Genomic DNA, 20345 nt, shown 5'->3' on the forward strand with positions numbered 1-20345 from the left:
ATATTTAACCTTGTTTTTTTGGTTTTGGGGCTCACCTGGCGATGCTCAGAAATTAATCCTGGCTTTGTACTCAGGAATTACTCCTACAGTGCTCAGGAGACCATACAGGATGCCAAGAACTGAACCCAGGTCAGCCATATGCAAGGCATGGCTAAAGCTAAGGGCCCTCTTCTTCCTATTTCCTTATGGTAAAATAAAGATAATCCCAGAAAGTAAGGGGCATGGAAAAAAATATATTGTAGACTGGAAAATACTAGAAAAAGCAAGACTTTGACCTGACTTCCAAATTGAAGCTACTATAGTGGCTAGGGATTTAGTTTTGTGGTCAATACACAGATATCTTCCATGTATGAAGCTTTGGGTTCAATACTCAGCAGCACAAAAAAACAAACCAAAAACTACAGTATCTTAAGTTCATCTACATCATCTTTGGTGATAGTACCATACTGTTATATGGAACTAATAGAAAAGAAACACCAAAACACTAGGAATCAAATGTCACAGTCTAGTTTGACATTAAGCAAGTCTACACTTCTGTTTATCTTAATTTTTTCACATATGGCTAAATACTTATGGTGATTATCCTTTCCCCATTTCCTTCTAAAGCATGTGAGTTTCAAATTCTGTACATCTTTAAATGTACAGAATCTGTATTAAAGAGATTATGGACATAAAAACACTATATAGATTACAAAGTGATAGGCAAGTGTGTGTATGAACATGGACTCTTTCCCATTCCACTCTATTTCTTAGCTATCTCCTTGTTTCTTTTAACTACTATATTTTTTTCTTGCCTAACTTGGGATATGTCAAAAAGTCTGAGCTATGGATTCTATAGTGATGATATTCACACCCGCCCCATCCCCTTTGTTTTAAGCAGAAATGAACTTCTCCCCACCCACTCTCCCAACATAAAATGATAGATAAAAATCTTTATAAAGAGAGATCAGAAAGGTACTACAGGTTAAAAAGTATTTGCTTATACCACTCCTGGGAATATATCCCGGAGAGGCAAAACGGTATAGTAGAGATGGCATATGTATTTCTATGTTCGTTGCAGCACTGTTTACAATAGCCAGAATCTGGAAAAAAACAGAGTGCCCCAAAACAGATGACTGGTTAAAGAAACTCTGGTACATCTACACAATGGAATACTATGTAGCTGTCAGAAAACATGAAGTCATGAAATTTGCATATAAATGGATCAACATGGAAAGTATCATGTTGAGTGAAATGAGTCAGAAAGAAAGAGACAGACATAGAAAGATTGCACTCATATGTGGAATATAATGTAACTGAGAAGTACAAGTTGGCAACGATGCAATTTCTGGCAGATATTTCTCTGGACTTAGTTACTAAAATACTAAAATACAGAAACCCAAAACTGAGAGGCCGCTAAGTGTGGTCACTCGACCTCATACCTCTTCATCCTCAGCAATGAAAAACAAATTATCTAATGCTTCCTTTTCAGCAGGTCTGACTTTAGGGGAGAGACTCTCCAAACAATAACAGTGAGTTTTGTTGAAATATTGTATGCAATCAAAGTGAAAGTAAAGTGAAATTTATTAGTTACACAGGCGGGGGGTGGGGTGGGGGGCTTAGGGTGGGGGGGCTAGGGGCGTGGGGGGGCTAGGGGCGTGAGGGGGCTAGGGGCGTGAGGGGGCGGGGTGGAGCTATACTAGAATTCTTGGTGGTGGAATATGAGCACTGGTGAAGGGATGGGTATTCGAGCATTGTATAACTGAGATTTAAACCTGAAAACTTTGTAACTTTCCACATGGTGACTCAATAAAAAATTAAAAAATAATAATAATAAAAAAAATAAAAGAAAAAAATTTAAAAAAATAAAAAGTATTTGCTTTGTATGTGGCTGACCATGATTCAATCCCACACACTGCTAAAAATAATCTTTGAGAAAAATAAATAAAAGTCCTCTGCACTGCTAGTATGATCCCCAAACAAAACAAACAAAAAATTTAATAAGGAAAAACATAAGGCAGAACTACTTTGCCTTAATGGAAGAAAACCACCAGAGCACTGTGCAATCAGTAATTTCCATGATAGCATTTGTGAAAACTGCAAGAAACATGGGCATTCTAAATCAAGTATTTTTATAACCACTACTTATACTTTAAATGCATACCTCCATAATATGCAGAAATCTGTCTTCAGAGGGTGGGTGTGTGGCCTGCAAAATCCTCCATATATGCTGAGTCTCATCCAGAGATACCTCTAGGAGATCTCCAACCATCATAAGTTCTTCTAGCTGGGCTTTAGCTCCAGGTGACAACTCCAACACTGGAGGCTCCAAACTTCGAGGTACCAAAGGGCTCTTCCGAGGTTGTTTCCTTGGAGTGCTAGAAACTTTAAATTAAAAAAAAAAATTTTAATTAAAAAAGCAAAATAAGGAAAGTCATGGTAAAAATGTTTCAAGGTAAGTACTTAGGTGGACAATCTCTCCTCTATTAATGATTTTAGTTATCTGGATTCACTCCATCAGTCACAGTCACTGTTATCCCGTTGCTCGTTGATTTCCTCGAGCAGGCACCAATAACGTCTCCATCATGAGACTTGTTACTGTTTTTGGCATATTGAATATGCCACAGGTAGCTTGCCAGGCTCTGCTGTGCGGGTGAGATACTCTTGGTAGCTTGCCAGATTCTCCGAGGTGGCGGAGGAATTGAACCGGGGTCGGCCTTATACAAGGCAAAGGCCCTACCCACTGCGCTATCCCAGCCCTCAGTATGAAAGTGAAACTGGAATTTAAAAAAATACAGAACCAAAAGTCTAAAACATCTAATATAAAATTGATTCGTTAAGTAGAAATATTTTTAAATAAAAAATTGATTGCTGGGGCTGGAGCCATAACACAGCTGGTAGGGCGTTTGCTTTGCATTCGGCCAACTCAGGTTCGACTCCCAGATCCTATATAGTCCCCCAAGCACCGTCAGGAGTAATTCCTGAGTGTAGAGCCAGGAGTAAACCCTGTGCATCGTTGGGTGTGACCCAAAGGGAAAATTAAAATAAAGTTCCTTGTTTTTTGTCTTGTGACAGTATGGAAAGAATCTAAACCCATACTCTATATTTTAGAGTATAAAAAGATTACGCACCTAACTTTTATGTGCATGTGTGTGGTATAAAATACACACAGCTATTATACATAGTTATCTTCCTAATGAACAGACTATTCCACAAAACTTTAAAAATTTACTTTGAACAGAGAACACTCTCCATCTTTCACATCTTTTAGATAACATCTTTTAGGTAATACTTGTGACCTAAGTTTATGTTAAAATTTTTTTTAAAAAACAGATCATATGTGGCTTATAAAACCTAAAATATACATATTATGTCATACTATATTTTGGTAACTTCTTGCATTTTCAGAATCTGCTATATTTCATGAATAGAATCTGTATTAAAGAGATTTATAATCTTATTAGTAGATTTTTTCCCTCATTATTTTTAGGCTTGTCTTCCCTACACTTTGAAAATGTTAGTTTTTGGGAGGTGGAGGAGCGCGCGCGCGCACGCACACACACACACACACACACACACACACACACACACGTCTGAGCTCAGGAATCACTCCTCAAAGAGCTGGCGGAGAGGGAGGAGGGCGTCGCACGCGCACACACACACACACACACACACACACACACACACACACACGTCTGAGCTCAGGAATCACTCCTCAAAGAGCTGGCGGAGAGGGAGGAGGGCGTCATATGAAATTCCAGAGACTGAACCCAGGTCAGCAGCATGCAAAGCAAGAGCCTTACCCACTATTCTTTCTCTCCAGCCCTGCCAATGTTTTATACCTTGAGAACAACTCTTAGAAGCAGAGGAATAAGCATGTTCTGCACAGAATGAAGGTGCTGTCCACATGTGAGTCACCACTTCCTCAGACTTGATGGGAATCTCTTCATCACAAAAAAGATTGGGTTCCAGACTACTAGAGGACTTCACACTGGCTGTGTCCTGAAGCAGCAGCAAAGAGAAATACTGATTAAACAGAACAACTTAACCATGAAAAGAACCTAAATTCAAAATTTCAGGTTTAAACATTAAATACAACATTAAAAATAACACTTTAAAATTAAACATTTGATATTAAGATAAACAATGTCTATAGAAATGATCAGTTTCAAACCAAAGGGAAAAGAATAACACTTAAAAATAATCCATAGAAATGTAAGAAAACCACTATTATATCATCTACTACATTCTACAATTTATAAAAATTCCTATACCCTCCCCAGGTTACTCTCACAAAAATACATAAAATGGAATTACATATGCCATTACAGAATTAGGTCTAATTAGGTCTAAGTACGTCTCAGATGACTGTAATTTCTAGAGCTTTAAATTGTCAAGAGTGCAAAGAGAGGGACCCTCTGCGCCTAAAGACTTTGACTCCAAAGATGTAACACATTCGGGCATCCAGCGCAGCACCCGAGAGCGATGCACTGGGACACCAAACTGGGCTACAACTCGGTGCTGCTGGGGGTGGATTTTTTTTTCCTCCCCACCCCGTCTTCCTGCATGGAAAGCGGCGGGCTGGCGGCACCATGTGGCAGGCGCCATCTTCTGATTCCAGACCCACAGGTATTCGGATTTTACTTTGGGGGCTCCCAGGAACTCATGGGAAGGGGGCGTAACCGGCACGCCCTCGGCCCAGATAAACCCGGAGCCGCTGAGCGCAAATCGGACCCTCTGCGCCTAAAGACTTTGAATTCAGAGACTTCTTACAGCAATGCACTGGGACTGTGAGCGGGGCTATGTAATTTCTGGCAGAATTTTCCCTGGACTTTATACAGAAATCCAAAACCGCGCGGACACGGCAGCATTTATAATTGTCAGCAATGTGAATCGGTTCCATTTGAACAGGTCTGACTTGGGGGGAAACTCCAAATAATAACAGTAAGTTTTTGTTGAAAATATTGAAGGTTTTTAATGTAGCAGCCACCTCTGGACTGTGAACTAAGCAAAAGCCCCACGCTGGCCGACGTGGCGTGGCGTACACCATACTATGAGGCGCAGGAAGGGGGATGAGGGGGAAAAAGAAAAAAAAAAAGGGAAAAGGAAAAAGAAAAAAAAAGAGAGAGAGAGAGTTATGTCAACTATAGTGAGTTTTGTGTTGAATTATGGAATGTAATCAAGGTAAAGAAAAAATGAAGTGAAATTCATTAGCTATACAGTAGGGGGTAGGGGGTGGGGGCGGGGGGTATACTGGGGTTTCTGGTGGTAGAATATGGGCACTGGTGAAGGGATGGGTGTTTGAATATTGTATAACTGACATATAAACCTGAGAACTTTGTAACTTTCCACATGGTGATTTAATAAAAATTTAAAAAATAAATAAATTAATTAATTAAATTAAATTTAAAAAAAAAAAGAGTGCAAAGAGAAAGAAACCAGATATTTCAACAGGGAGTTCAATAAAGTGAACTAGCCAAATACATATTTAAAGGCTTGAAAAGGCAAATGGGAAACATCAAGTAACACCAAAATAACTGCAAAAAATGGGGTGGGGGAGTTTGTTGCCAAAAAAAAAGGTTTATAGCAACAAAGTACAGAGACAGAGTTATTAGAATCCACAGACTCAGAGAAGGGCTTCTGCAGAGTTGGAAGCCTAAGGAGGAAGTCACTTCTATCTCTAATGAAATATTAAGTGGTAGTTTCAGGGGTATGGAAAAAAAGTCAGAAATCAGAACCATCAGTTACTGTTAAGGTGGGGAAAAAAAGTGGTTCAGATGACAGGAACTGAGAATAAACAGAGGGAAATCAAGGTCCTCTCTCACTGCTCAAGTCTTTTATTTTAAAAGAATTTAAAGAAGAAAAGGAGCCACACCTGGAGTTGCTCAAGGCTTACTACCTGGTTCTGTGATCAAGGATCACCCACAGTGGGGATCGGGGGGATTATATACATGCCAGGGGATCAAACCTGGGTTGGCTGTATGCAAGGCAAGTACCCTATCCACTGTACTACTAAAAGATAGTAATCTTTCAAGCACTGACAGGTCTTTTACCTCTTTCCCAATGTTCTCTAATAACAGAAGAGAATAAACAAAGGAAAAATGTGTAGGTAATACAAGGGTTAATAAACTAGAGCCGACAGATTAAACCCAAATGGCAGGGGTTTTTGTTTTTTTTTGGTGTGAAGGAAATATTAGCTAAGAAGTTTTAAAATATTTTGTTTAAAAATGTTTTAAAGATGTAATAAAGATCATATGTGGCTTGTAAAACCTAACATATATATAACAAATGTCATTTAGAAAGAATTCAGTTACTCCAGGTGTTGAGTTCCAGTCCCAGAATCACAGAGCAGAATATTAAAGTATGGGTTACATTAAAAAATGGAAAGAACAGAAACTTCCTAAAGAAGAAATACAAATGGTGAAAGACAAACGAAAAAATGCTCTATGTATCACTAATCATCAGGGAGATGCAAACCAAAACAACAAGATTCATCTCACACCATAGAGATTAGCACACAGCAAAAAGAACAAGAACAACCCATGCTGGTGCAATGTGGGGAAGAAAGAGAGTCTCATTCACTGTTGGTGGGAATGCCAATTGGTCCAGCCTTTTTGGAAACAGTACAGGCATTCCTCAAAAAAACTAGAAACTGAGCTTCCATATGAGCCAGCGATTACACTCCTGGCAGTATACTGTAGGGGCATAAAAACACACAGCAGGAAAGCCATCTGCACTTGTATGTTCATCACAGCACTACTCACAATAACCAGAATGTGGAAACAACCTGAGTTTCCAAGAACACATGGCTGGATAAAGAAGTATGGTATATCTATACAATGGAATACTACACAGTCACCAGGAAAAATAAAGTCATGAAATTTGCTTACACATGGATGAGCACAGAGAATATCATGCTCAGTAAAACGAGTCAAAGGAAGAGAATATAGAATTATTGTACTCATTTGCTGGATATAAAAAACATAATGAGACTAATATCCAAAGACAACACAAACAAGGGCCAGAAGGACTGATCCCTGGTTGGAAGCTTGCCACAAGTGGGGAGAGGAGGGCAGTTAGGACAGAGAAGGGACCATTATGACAATGGCAACTGGAAACGATCTCTGAGTGCTAAAGGAGGTTAAGGGGGTTAAGGGATATGCATGATACCCTTTCACTAACAATACTGCAAACCACAATGAGTGAGAGAGAGAGAGAGAGACAGACAGACAGACAGACAGAGACAAAGCGGGGAGTGGAGTGGGAGAGTGGCAGGAGGGAAACTGGGGACACTGGGTGGTGGGAAATGTATATTGATGAAGGGACAGGTGTTGCAATGCTGTATGACTGAAACCAAATCATAAATTTCTGTTTACCTCACAGTGAGTGATTTAATTAAAAAAAATTAAATAAGGGGATGGAGCAATAGCACAGCAGGTAGGGTGTTTGCCTTGCTTGTGGCTGATCTGGGTTCAATTCCCAGCTTCCCATATGGTCCCCTGAGCACTGCCAGGAATAACTCCTGTGCATCGCCAGGTGTGACCCAAAAAGCCAAAAAAAATTAATTAATTAATTAATTAAATGAAGAGTGGGTTAGGAGCAAGCACACTTCAGTGCCTGCAATGTTCATGCAAGGAAGAGTCACTATCATGGGACTATATAAGTATAGTTAGACCCAAAGGTTTCCTAAAAGGGTTACAAGGACCCAGTGAGATAGCTAGACAGGCTGGAGCACAACTTTGCAGCAGGAAGCCCGGGTTCTATAGCCAACACTACATGGTTCCAAGGACCTCAAGGAGTGACCCCTGAGCACTTAAGAGTTGCAGTGAGGCTCAAAACACAGAACAAAAATAAATAGGAGGATTCTGGAAAACAATATAACTCGAGAGCAATTCAGTCTTTTCTATTCAAGAATTTAAGTCCTAAACAGCAACTGATGTTAAAATACTTTAGTACAGTCCTACTTCTGTTCCCCTATCCTGCTTCTGGAATTATCTTTTATGACCTTGAGTTTACTCATTTCATTGCATCTCATGTAGGGAACCTTCCATTAAACCTTCAAAATCTAAAGTGATCACAAATAACTATATAAAGTAGTAAACAGGGAAAGAGACTTTACGTTCCGCCAAGGCCACTACCTGCAATACTCTTTCTGCTGGTGTGGGCCTGGAGGTGCAGTGTGGTGCTCTGGGGCCATGAGGCCCACAATCAGCAGTACAGATGAGGGGTGCAGGGCTTGTGCTGCCAGTGTTCTACCTAAGGTCCAGGCGTGCCAGATATATGCTCCAACCACAGACTCACAGGTATATAATGGTTGAAAATCATAACTCAAGCCATATCATGGGTGCTAAGAATTTTTTTTTTTTTAATTTTTCAAAACCTTGACAGACAACTCAAAGGACTGAGCAATGCTTTTGCGCAGGAGGCCTGGATTTGATCCCCAACACCATGGAATTCCCTAGTACTGTCAAGAGTGCCCCTGAAGCACTGAGCTGGGAGCTGCCTATAAATGCCAGAGTGTGAGTCCAAAATTAAAATAATAATCTACTTTTCCAAGGTAAAGTAGTAAATGTGACAAAGTTTAATGTCGACTTCAGTAAGTTTGAAAAATGCAGTTAGCTCTCTAGAGCTAGTACTTAAACAATTAAATTTTAAAAGGGGGTATAGATGAAAGTCATTAGACTGAGACTTTAACCTGAACACTTTGTAACTTTGCACATGGTGAATTAATAAAAGAATTAAAAAAAAAAGTCATTAGAGGAAAAAAATGAAGCAATTACAAAGGCAAATTGGCTAACAAAAAATATATACCAAGATGGTCAATTTCACTGAAGCCATGCCAGCAATTATAGTCAATGAAGATGACCCAGCTACCTCCCAATTACAAGACAGCGACTGTAACATTCTGAAAAAGCAAAATACACCCGACTACTCAAGTTATGTATTTCACAAACACATATGATGCAGAATTAAACCACAAGCATACTATGTATGCTGACTATAAGAGACAAGTTTTAATATAAAGACACAGGTTGAAAGTAAAGATTGTTTAACATCAAACTTAAACAAATTGCTCTACCAAATGAAAAGTTCTGGCTCGTTCCAATAAATGACAGGTATACAGGAAATGTGGAATTGGTCACTCAATGAGGAGTGCATTTTATATATGGATAAGTCACACCAGTTTCTCTGGCATGAGCACTCAAGTCTTAGACACAACTCTCTATTTCTACCACTTGGCTTAAGCTATCCAAGTATAAAAGGCGGAGGGGGAGAACAAGAACAACCTAGAATCAGGATCTAAGTACTTATCTGCCCATCTCTAAAATAAGCATTTTCTGGGATGAGAAAAAAATTACCTGAAAAATAATGTTTTAACTATCTTACATCCTTTCAGATACTCTGATATAATTATGTATATATGCGTTTGCAAAATATGAATTCTAACATATTTTCAGAACTCTAACATAGTTTCAGAAATGATTAGCAATACATCTTTAAAGGAAATAATTATATGAATATTTGAAAGACTATCTCAGACACAGTTGCAAAAGATCCATGATAAACTTGTCTTCAATAATCAAAGATTTTCCTAAGTAATGCTTTTCAATTGCTCCTCAGAATATTTTAGTGGTGCTCACAGAATATTATGAACAAAATGAAAATCAAAAAATGCAAAACTCGGGGCTAGAGAAATAGCACAGCGGGTAGGGCGTTTGTCTTGCACATAGCCGACCCGGGTTCAATTCCCAGCATCCCATATGGTCCCCTGAACACTGCCAGGAGGTAATTCCTGAGTGCAGAGCCAGGAGTAACCCCTGTGCAGTGCCAGGTGTGACCCAAAAAGAAAAAAAAAAATGCAAAACTCTTTGGGGCTGGAGCAACAGCACATGGGTAGGGTGTTTACCTTCACGTGGCCGACCTGGGTTGGATTCCCAGCATCCTATATGGTCCCTTGAGCACTCCTTGAGCACTGCCAGGAGTGATTCCTGAGTGCGAAGCCAAGAGTAACCCCTGAGCTTCGCCGGGTGTGACCCAAAAAGCAAAAAAAAAAAAAAAGCAAAACTCAAATCTTCTGCTAGAGAACATTGAACATCATGATAAGGGCAGAGACATAGTACAGCAGCTAAGGTACTTGTCTTGCATGCAGGCAACCTGTGTCTGATATCCAGACACAGTATGATATTCCTAGCTATAAGTATAGGCTGTAAACATAAGAATGAATGTAAAATAGATCGCTGAATTAATCAGCTATAACCTTAGCAGGGTGTCTACCTAGGTCATGTTATTACTAGATAAAAGAGAGGGACTTGAGTCTAACAAAAACAAAAAAAATAAAGGACTAAACATCTAACACAAACAAACTTTCCAAAAATTTCTCATCATTACTGATGTGGTATCATTACTAAAATAATCACAGAGGCCAAACAACATGCTCTAATTGTAACTCTGCACATACATGCAGAGATGGTACCATCCATCTCTAAGTACAGGGCTGAGCAGCACAGCTCCGAAACCTCAGGCTCTAGCACTGAATCCAGTTTGCTGAGTTTCACTTGGAGTGGCCCCGGGTCACATGAACACCACTCAGAGTCCTCACTCCAAAGTCAACAAACACATTACCACCACAAAGTCACGATAAAATGATGGCTAAAGGCTTTGATGGCTACACGCTTTCTCTTCTTTCAGGCCTCAAACATCACTGTCATTAGCTTTTTAAAAATGAATTAAAAATCCACTATGAAATAAATGAGATGTTTCTCGCTATGCTTATCAAGGATACCACCTTTTTTAGAAAAAAAATAGGAGGGGTCTCACGTGGAGAAAGTTTTAATAAGCTATGGTCTGGCTGTACTCTAGCTAGTATAAAATTCAGTCATAGGTAAACAATGCAAACAAAAAAAAGAGAAAAATACAGAGTGATCATATATGTATCCACACAGGCTGCCAATGTAATTACCTTCATGTCATAGCCATATGTCTCCCGAATGTCCTCATCAGAATCTGTTTCTTCATCATCATAGTCCACTGTTTGTCGAGGGGAAGAAGAAACACTGCTCACCACACGATTAAAAGCAGACTGCTGGAAACTAGGTAAGTGTCCCTAAACAACAAATGATGCAAAATGAACAGACATTCAAAATAAACACAAGTAATCAATGGGTGATTAAGACTGACAGATGTAATAAACATGCAAAGTAGATAACAGAACTCAACAGTTAGTATTTAATTCAACAGTTAAATCATCTGATTATGACGGCAAAGTATTATCTGAAAGATATTTCCATATAACGGTATCACTAACATGACCTAGATATAAATTTAAAAAATAACAAAAAACTACAGATGTATTTAAGGAAAAATGCTCTTTGATAACACAGTTGCCAGCATCTCATTATTTTTTTTAATCAACAGGTAAGATTTTATTTAAAATTTATATACTTATCAGTATTACTACATGAATTAAATAAAATTTTAAAATCTTGGTACAGGGAGATGGCTCCAAGGACAGGAGATATGCTTTGCATACAGAAGCCCAAAATCCAGCTCGCAGTATCACATGCTCTCCCCCAAGCACTGCCAGGAGTAACAGCTCAGGTGCTCTAGCTAGGATCCATCCCAACCGGAAGCAAAAAAATGAAAATCTTGAACTTGCCTGTAAGTCTGGATTGGCAGCTGCTTTTTGGAGTTCTGCACTGATAATCTTTTCTGTTTTTTCTCGAGCTGCCTGTTCTACCATACGCTGGCTTAACACAGAGAGTTTGGCCAGGGCAGAGGACAGTTCATCTGTGGCTAGGGCCTGCCGGGCTCTGTCTTGCCAACTCATAGCACGTTCAGTCAAGCACTGCAAGGCCTCTCCTTCAGGCAATCTGACAGGCAATTTCTGAAGGGATACCAGGAGTGACAGAATAGTCTCCAGTCTTGGCCTCCGAGACCTCATACATAGAGGGCAAAGGAATTTAACTTCTTTAGCCTGCCAGCTAGATCCTTTTTTCTGGGAACTTGATTTAGGAAGGGGAACACAGCTGTTATGGAACCAGTCTTTGCAAAGCTCACACTGTAGCATAAACCCACTGGCAGTCTTGCGACAAATGCAGAATTTTACTTCTTCTATGCGATCCACCATTGTCATCTTGGCTAGGTTGGCTGCTCTGAGGGAATGCATGGCTTCAATTTCTTTTTGCTCCCGTTCTTTGAAAACTGCCACCTGTATACGACAGCATTTAATTGAGAGGAGTCACTGCAAATTATTTCAAAATACTGAATACTATCAGCTGAGGGTTCGTCTCCAAATTGTGATCTCATGGTGACAAAACACTGCCTTAGGAAAGTTATCAGGCTGTGGAGATAGCTCAAAGAACTGGAGGCACATGTCCACGAGTCTCCCAGATTTGATCCCCAGCCTAGCATGGTCCCCCAAGCACAGGAGGGGGACTATGAGCAAAAATGAGTGTGGCTTAAAAACCAAAAATATAAAAATTATCATTTTCTAAAATTTCGAGCACCCTGACAATTGTGACCTAAATTTGAAGTCTGGTTCTCACACTTAAACTGATCAGGAGCACAAGTTTTCTGAATTTTGGTATTCTAAAAAAATTAGGTACTGCCAATCTTTAAATGGTTTATTTAAGGATTAAATAAGATAATATATGAAAACCAGAGAAAAGCTGAGGTTCAGTCCCTGACACTGCTTAATGCTCCAAGCACTAGTAAGAAGTAACCCTCGGGCCACAAGTGTGGCCCCAAAATATAAGCAACAACAACAAACAGTTGCTACATGAAAATGCCTAACTCGGTGCCTGTTACAAGATAAATAATATAGTCCCCCATTTTTTATCATTCATTACCTGAGAGTAATTTCTTTATGAATCAATTAGCAGAACAAAAGCCTGATAACCCAAATACAACAATGTTTTATGTAATTCACATAAAAAAGAAATAAATTAAAGTCAACAAAATTGAAATATCAAAAAAAAAAATTTTGCATTTTCCTTTTAAACTCTGGTATAGTATTTGAAACAATTTTTAATTTCCAGTCCAACTGGTCTGATAAGAGTCTTGTTATGACTCTCTCTATGAAAAGTCATTTCCATTGGCCTCAAAACCAGATCATCTGTACACAGAAATGATTATGTCAAGTTACTTTATATATAATTTTCCATTATTATGTATTTCTCAAACACTTTATTGTCTCTTTACTTCCAGGGGCCCCTTAACATTCTCAAAAAAAAAAAAAAAGAGTGGGGGAGACATAGGTAGCTCAAAGGACGACTGGCCATGCTCTGCACCCTAAAGACCATGTTTGAGCCTTAGTCCTTGAGAAGCACCGGTGGCAAGCACTAAGCACTGCCAATTACGGCACCCACCCCATCAAAAACCAGTAAATTAACAACATTTAATGGTTATTCACTATGATGTTTGTTGAAAACTCTAAAGCATATATATCAAGTAACAGTTATCAGCTGAATTGATATAATCCCTTTGAAAATAATATTGAATATAATAGTATCACACATCACAAAATGCTATCAATATCCCATTCCTAAAAGTCAAGTGTAGGAAACTACCTTGAAAAACTGAAAAGACTATATTAAGTTCACTATATTATTACTATTCTGTTTTGTTTTGGGGTCATACATGATGGTGCTCATAGTTTAATGTCTGGTTCTGTGTTTGGGTGGCCATGGGGGAATATATCCGGTGCCGGGGATCAAACCCAGGTGAGCTGCATCCAAGGTAAGCATCCTACCAGCTGTACTATCTCTCTGGCCCCAGTAGTTCACGAAATTATTATTCAAAACTGTGAATTTTTGTGGTTCTTAGGCCACTCCCTATGGTGCTCAGGCTTACTCCTGGCTCTGCACTCTGGAATCACTCCTGGTGATTCATATGCTCAGGGGAACATATGAGGTGCAAGGCAACAAACCTGGATCAGACACGTGCCAAGGCATTTCCAGCCCTAAAACAGTGAACTCTTGGGGCTGGAGTGATAGCACAGCGGGTAGGGCGTTTGCCTTGCACACGGCCGACCCGGGTTCGATTCCCAGCATCCCATATGGTCCCCTGAGCAACGCCAGGGGTGATTCCTGAGTGCAAAGCCAGGAGTAACCTCGTGCATCGCCGGGTGTGACCCAAAAAAGCAAAAAAAAAAAAAAAAAAGGTGAACTCTTGATAAGAGTCAAACAGTTCAATATTAGAACGAAATTCAATAAATTATGGACAACTTTATAAGTAGGCAACTATTAAAAGAACTACAATAAAGAAAAGAGCTATGGAGAAGGCAATTTTAAGGAGAAATCAGAACAATAAACTTTCTATATATTTTGATTACAAATACTAAAAAGCCATATGAAATATATATATAAAGAAGATAAAGACAAGAACCTCTTATGGCTACGAACAGGGTATAGGTTTTGCATGCCAAAGGCCTGGGTTTATTTTATTTATTTTGCTTTTTGGGTCATACTCAGTGATGTTCAGGGGTCACTCCTGGCTCTGCACTGAGGAATTACTCCTGGCAGTCCTTGGGGAATCATATGGGAAGCTGGGGATTGAACCCGGGTCAGCCTCGTGCAAGGCAAATGCCTTACTCACTGTACTATGGCTCTGGCCCCCAGGCCTGGGTTTAAAACCAGCACTGAATGGTCCCCCTGCCACTGTCAGAAGCAACCCCAGAACACTGTGTCAGGAGCAGCTGCTGAGCATTACCAGGTGTGGCCACCAAACAAAACAAAGAACATAAAAACAGGTACAAGATAAAAGCTTAAAACAGCTGAAATACAAAATACTTTGCATGTTCCTTACCCAGGCACTACCAAAACCCAGCCTGGAATACCCTTACCATTGTGTGGCCAAGCACCAAAAAAAAAAAAAACCAAAGAATATCAAAAGTCAAAGTGTTAGTACTTTCAAAGAACTTTGAATTTGCCAAATAAACTTAGTATATATTACATGATTTCTTACCACCATGGCTGTATCCCTAGTTTCCTCCAATCCTTCATCCAGATCACTAAGAGGTTCAAGGTCCAGATCCTTTTCCTTCTCTTTTTCTATTAGTTCCTTTACTTTTTTCCTTCTGTTTTTACCACTCCCATATATACCAATGTCAGTTCGAGGACTCAGCACCTACAAAATAAAACCAAACACTAAGCTTTGCTTTTCAAAAAGTACTAAGAACAGCAAATGACAGGATAAGAAAAAAATCGTACCAATACTACAAACAGATTTACAAACAAGTCACTATGCCTAGGCATTTTCCCAAGGACTTTAAATATATTATCTAATTCGATTCTTACAACTTTCTGAAGTGGGTTATTATTAGTATTTCACAAACAAGGGGAAAAGAGGCTCAGAAGAGCAACAACTTACCCAAGCACACAGAGCTGCCAGTTAGAGAGCTAAACCTCAGCTATAAAACTACCTTATTCCAAAATTTGTGTTCTTAACTATTCAATTGCTCTAGATGAAAAGGGTAATGAGTATTCAAATCTGTGCTCTGTGAAACAAGATCTCTGAGTGATTATATAATAGTATGTATGTTAAGGGGCCCCTGGAAGTAAAGAGAAAAATAAGTTTAAGAAATACATAACAATACAGAGTTCCAACAATAACGAGATAAGACTCTGGCCGACTTGGGCTGGGGAGAGAGCTCAAAGGGCTGGAGTACATGCCAGAGACCTAGGTTCAATACCTAGGACAGAGCTGGGTGTGGCCCCCAAATAAAAAACTAACATAAACAGCAGCAAGCAAACTGGCTTTTCTGGACACAGTGTAAGATAAACCGAAAGCAAGTCTGCCTAAGTCTCCTGACTTGGTCAACATTTGATATTACATACGACCACAAAACGCATAAATAACCTTCACCAATACAACTACTACTACAACCACCTTTAGGTGCTAAATGATCAACTTTTCATGAGGGCATAGACTTGAGTGTATGTAAATTACTCTTTACCTGGAGCAACGTATGACTAGAATTCTTCTTAAGAAAGGTCCTCCCAGTCCGCTCCCTCCATGCCCGCGCTGCTGCTACCTGGGATTCTACTTGGGGTAACGCATCAAGACGCACAGGGATAGGGCGTCCTTTAGCAGATAAGCTCTCCAGCTGCTCCAGATAAGCATAGTTGCTGCCACTCTGAAAAACAAAAGTATATTCACAAAACCTGCATGTTTTTAGAAGATCTGGTCCAAGAAAATCTGATAATACACTGTTGAAATGTCTTCCTTACAAAGATTAGTATTAATTTTTTCATTTTTAAATTATTTATTTTTATAAGTTATTTCACAATATTTGATTACAATTAATATTTAAACACCAACCCACCACCATTTACACCTTCCCACCACCAAATTCAGGATGTTTCCATCCCAAGCCTCAACCCCTGTCCCAAAACACAAACGAAAGAATATATTTTGTACTGTTTGTTATGAAGAGCTGCTGAACATGCTTACAAAAGAGTGTTCATATAGAAAACAGTGTGAAGATTGTTCCATTTTGACAGGAGTCATTAAGACATTCTATAGGGTATCACTAACATGTTAGGATTTGGATGACATGAGCTTTGGTATATATGTCTAAAAATATGTATATATGCATATGTATACATATATACATATATATATTTCCCTCTATGATTTGTTGCCTACTGTTTGAACCCCATCAAATATGGTATGGTAATTATGGAAAATGAATAGGGAGTGTCTTATGATGTGTCTCGTGGCCGAGACTGGATGAATTTCCTAGTAGACAGAATACATAACAATTCCTATAAGAAATTGTACATGCCCACATAACACTCAATGTTATTCATATGCTACTAAGGGAAGATATCATGTCAAGTGCTAAATAGTGACATTCCAGTAAGAAGATATTTCCCATGTATTAACTCACTTGTGTAGAAAATCATTTTGAAATTTATACTGCAATATGATGAAAAATAAACAGAAAAACAACATAAGCAAAATGCTTAAATAATGAAAAGGTTTTAGTCCTAAGAGATTATCATGATACATTAAATCACTATGGTCTGGGGCTGGAGCCATAGCATAGCGGGTAGGGCTTGCATGCAGCCAATCCGGGTTCGAATCCCAGCATCCCATATGGTCCCCTGAGCACTGCCAGGAGTAATTCCTGAGTGCAAAGCCAGGAATTACTGTGCATCGCCGGGTGTGACCCAAAAGCCAAAAAACAAAACAAAACAAAAAAATCACTATGGTTTGAGGATTAAAACAGACTACTAAGTAGAAAAGAAAGTTCAAATAAATGAGGTAAGAAATGAGTTATTTACTACTACTCCTTCTCATTACCAACTACAGCTATTTGATTACAAAATACCATCTAATTACACACAGACAGAGCCTGAACCCAAGCTTTGTATCCTGAAGAACAGTCTTGTCAACAGAAGTTGTCCACTTGTTTACAGCCAACAAATTTAATCTTCCCACTGAAGAGAAGGTGTGGTGTGTGGTGAAGAAAAAGTTCCTCAAAATGATTCAGGAAACACAGGATAACACCTACCTATACCTGTGACTCTGTCTTTCAATTATAAACTGAATCAACTGAGGATTTGTCAGATATTTGAGAAAAACCAGCTACCAAAACATGTCAAAATTAAACCAAGGAGCTGTCTGATGAAATCAGACTACTTAAAAAATGAACAGAACCAAAAACCACAATAACAAAAACAGGAGCAACTATGCAGTTCCCAGAAAGTCAGCTGAGAAGATTCCTAAGGGAAGAAGTTATTAGAACCTGACACAGATATGCTCTTCTTTAGGTCAGCAGTTTAGTGCAGGCGTGGGGAGCGTCCAGTCTAGGAGTATAAAAAGGGACAGAAACCACGCTTCTTGTTGGCGGCCCATGGCCTGTATGCTTGTATTGCATGGCCCCCAAATGCTGTTATAAATATCTAATTGGTCCTTGACAGAAAATCAACTCCCCACCCCAGGATTACTCTAAGAAAATTACTTTCCTGGGGCTGGAGCAATAGCACAGCATGTAGGGCATTTGCCTTGCATGCGGCTGACCTGGGTTCGAATCCCGGCATCCCATATGGTCCCCTGAGCACTGCCAGGAGTAATTCCTGAGTGCAAAGCCAGGAGTAACTCCTATGTATCACTGAGTGTGACCCAAAAAAAGGAAAAAAAAATTACTTTCATTTTTTTTTTACCAGAGTCCTGCAACAAATGAATATTTTTATACGTAATACTACTAAGTGTTGATTTTTATAGCTATAGGATATATTATATATTCAAGCAGACTTGTTTCTGGGCCACAGCCAGCAATGCTCAGAAGTTACTTCTGGCTCTGTACTCAGGAACGGCATGAAATTCTGCACTCAGGAATGGCTCTGTACCCCTGAAGGGGTTGGGAGGATCTTAAGGGACACAGGGCATGGAACCTGGGACTACATGCAAAGCAAGAGCTCTACCCATTGCACCATCTTTCCAGCCTCTCAAGCAAACATTCTCCAGAACTTATTTCATTCTGTTTTTAATTGTCAATAAGACATTGTTTCTCTACCTAGAAAATACGCTACTGAGAGGGAAAGTTCTTCTTTTCTTTTTGGTTTTTGGGCTACACCCAGCAGTGTACAGGGCTTATTCCTGACTCTGCACTCAGGGATCACATCTAGCAGGCTCAGAGGATCATATATGGGATGCCAGGGATTGAATATTTAGGTCAGCTAAATGCAAGACAAGCACCCTACCTGCTTTACTATTGCTCGGTTCCCCAAAGTTCTCTTTACACTTCTGCTGGCAGACAACTTTCAGTACTGGAGTATTCAGAAAACATTATTTTTATGCCATTCCTTTTTCATTTACCCTCTTTCTATTTCATTTATCCCTATTATCCCCACACCTTTGGTTTCCCTGTGTTGTTTTTGATATGGCTGTAGGGATGATGGAAAGTTGCAAATGCTCCTGGTGTGGCACTTGCAAATTTCTAGCTGTCTGAGCCACATGTGTCTGAGCCACACATCAGGTGCAGTGCTTGCACACTAACTGGGGATGTTCACTGTGGTCTCTACTAAACTGTGGTGCATGATGGTAATACTTGCTGGGAGTCACTGCAATGCTTACAAACACATTCTTGTCAGAAGTCACATTCCATGGTTATGGATTTCAAACATCATTTTAGTTTTGAGCTTACTCAAGGGTCATCCCCATTTTTGTGGTGCTTCCACACCCAGGCCAGCTGGAAATTGCTTGCAGCATCAGGGTTCAGATAGCAGAGCCATCAGGCTCAAACAGGTGCACCACGAATCATACCCAGTGCGTGAGAGAGACTAGGAGCTTGAACTCATGACCATATACTTGCAAAGCCAAGTACTTTAAGCCCATAAGCCATTTAACCCAGGCCTATATCTCATCACTTTAAAAGCAATACAGGCAATCCAGAGAGACAGTACAGCAGATCAAATACGTGGTTAGCTGGTTTCATTCCCTAGCACCACATATGGTCCCCTAGCCCCACCAGGAGTAATTCCTTAGCACAAGCCAGGTAAGCCCTGAGTACCACCCAATGTGGCCAAAAAACAAAAATAGAAGAGAAGGAAAAAGAGAAACTGACAAGGGTCAGAGACAGTACAGCAGATAAGGCACTTCCCATGAATGTGGCCAACCTGGGTTCAGTAAGTGGGATACCAGCACACCATAAAATCCCAAATCCTGCTAGAAGTGATCCGAGCAGAGTCAGGAATAAACTTTGAGCATTGCTGGGTGTGGCCCCCATGAGTAAGTAATTGATGCATATGGTGAAAAATTCAAGGAATACATCAAGAGTGACTTGCTACCTACCATTAGAGTTGAGCATCTACTTTTGTCATTTTCCATAGCAGTTAATAGGGGGGAAAATAATGTTTAATAGGTGGTATTTATTTTAAAATATGTTATCAGAGAAAAAGTCACTCTTTTTTTTTTTTGTGGGGTGTTTGGGCCACATTCGACAATGCTCAGGGGTTACTCCTGGCTCTGCACTCAGAATCACTCCTGGTAGTGCTTGGGGACCATATGGGATGCCATGAATTGAACCTGAGTCAGCTAAGTGCAAGGTAAGTGCATTCTCCACTAAACTATCACTTTAGCCCAGAACAAGTTATTCTAAATGTTATTCTTTTCGGTTTGAGGGGGAGACAAATCCAGCAGTGTTCAGGGCTTACTACTGGCTCTGCACTCAGATATCACACTCCTGACAGTCTTGGGAAATCACCTGGGGTCCTGAGAATTGAGGCCTGGTCAGTGCATGCAAATGCCTTACACACTGTACTATTGCTCAGATCCTTAAACATTTTTTTTCTTTTTGGGTCACATTTGGCAATGCTCAGGGTTTATTCCTGGCTCTGCACTCAGGAATCACCCCTGGA

The 20345-nt window shown here is 39.7% G+C and overlaps 1 protein-coding gene across 4 annotated transcripts in view; it reads right to left on the bottom strand.

Annotated features, from left to right (window-relative positions):
- KDM5A (lysine demethylase 5A) overlaps nucleotides 1–20345 on the bottom strand; it is a 97258-nt gene that overhangs the window by 13934 nt on the left and 62979 nt on the right. For 3 of the 4 annotated variants that reach the window (XM_055141366.1, XM_055141365.1, XM_055141368.1), the window contains 6 exons: nucleotides 15935–16114; nucleotides 14944–15105; nucleotides 11636–12187; nucleotides 10940–11083; nucleotides 3783–3981; nucleotides 2144–2364 (listed from right to left, as the gene is read on the bottom strand). In XM_055141366.1, coding sequence (XP_054997341.1) covers nucleotides 2144–2364; nucleotides 3783–3981; nucleotides 10940–11083; nucleotides 11636–12187; nucleotides 14944–15105; nucleotides 15935–16114 — 1458 coding nt within the window. The remainder of the gene's footprint in view (nucleotides 1–2143; nucleotides 2365–3782; nucleotides 3982–10939; nucleotides 11084–11635; nucleotides 12188–14943; nucleotides 15106–15934; nucleotides 16115–20345) is intronic. The other variant, XM_004603882.2, reaches the window with a different exon arrangement.

The sequence above is a fragment of the Sorex araneus genome, chromosome 6 (genome assembly GCF_027595985.1).
Source record: "Sorex araneus isolate mSorAra2 chromosome 6, mSorAra2.pri, whole genome shotgun sequence".
NCBI lineage: Eukaryota > Metazoa > Chordata > Mammalia > Eulipotyphla > Soricidae > Sorex > Sorex araneus.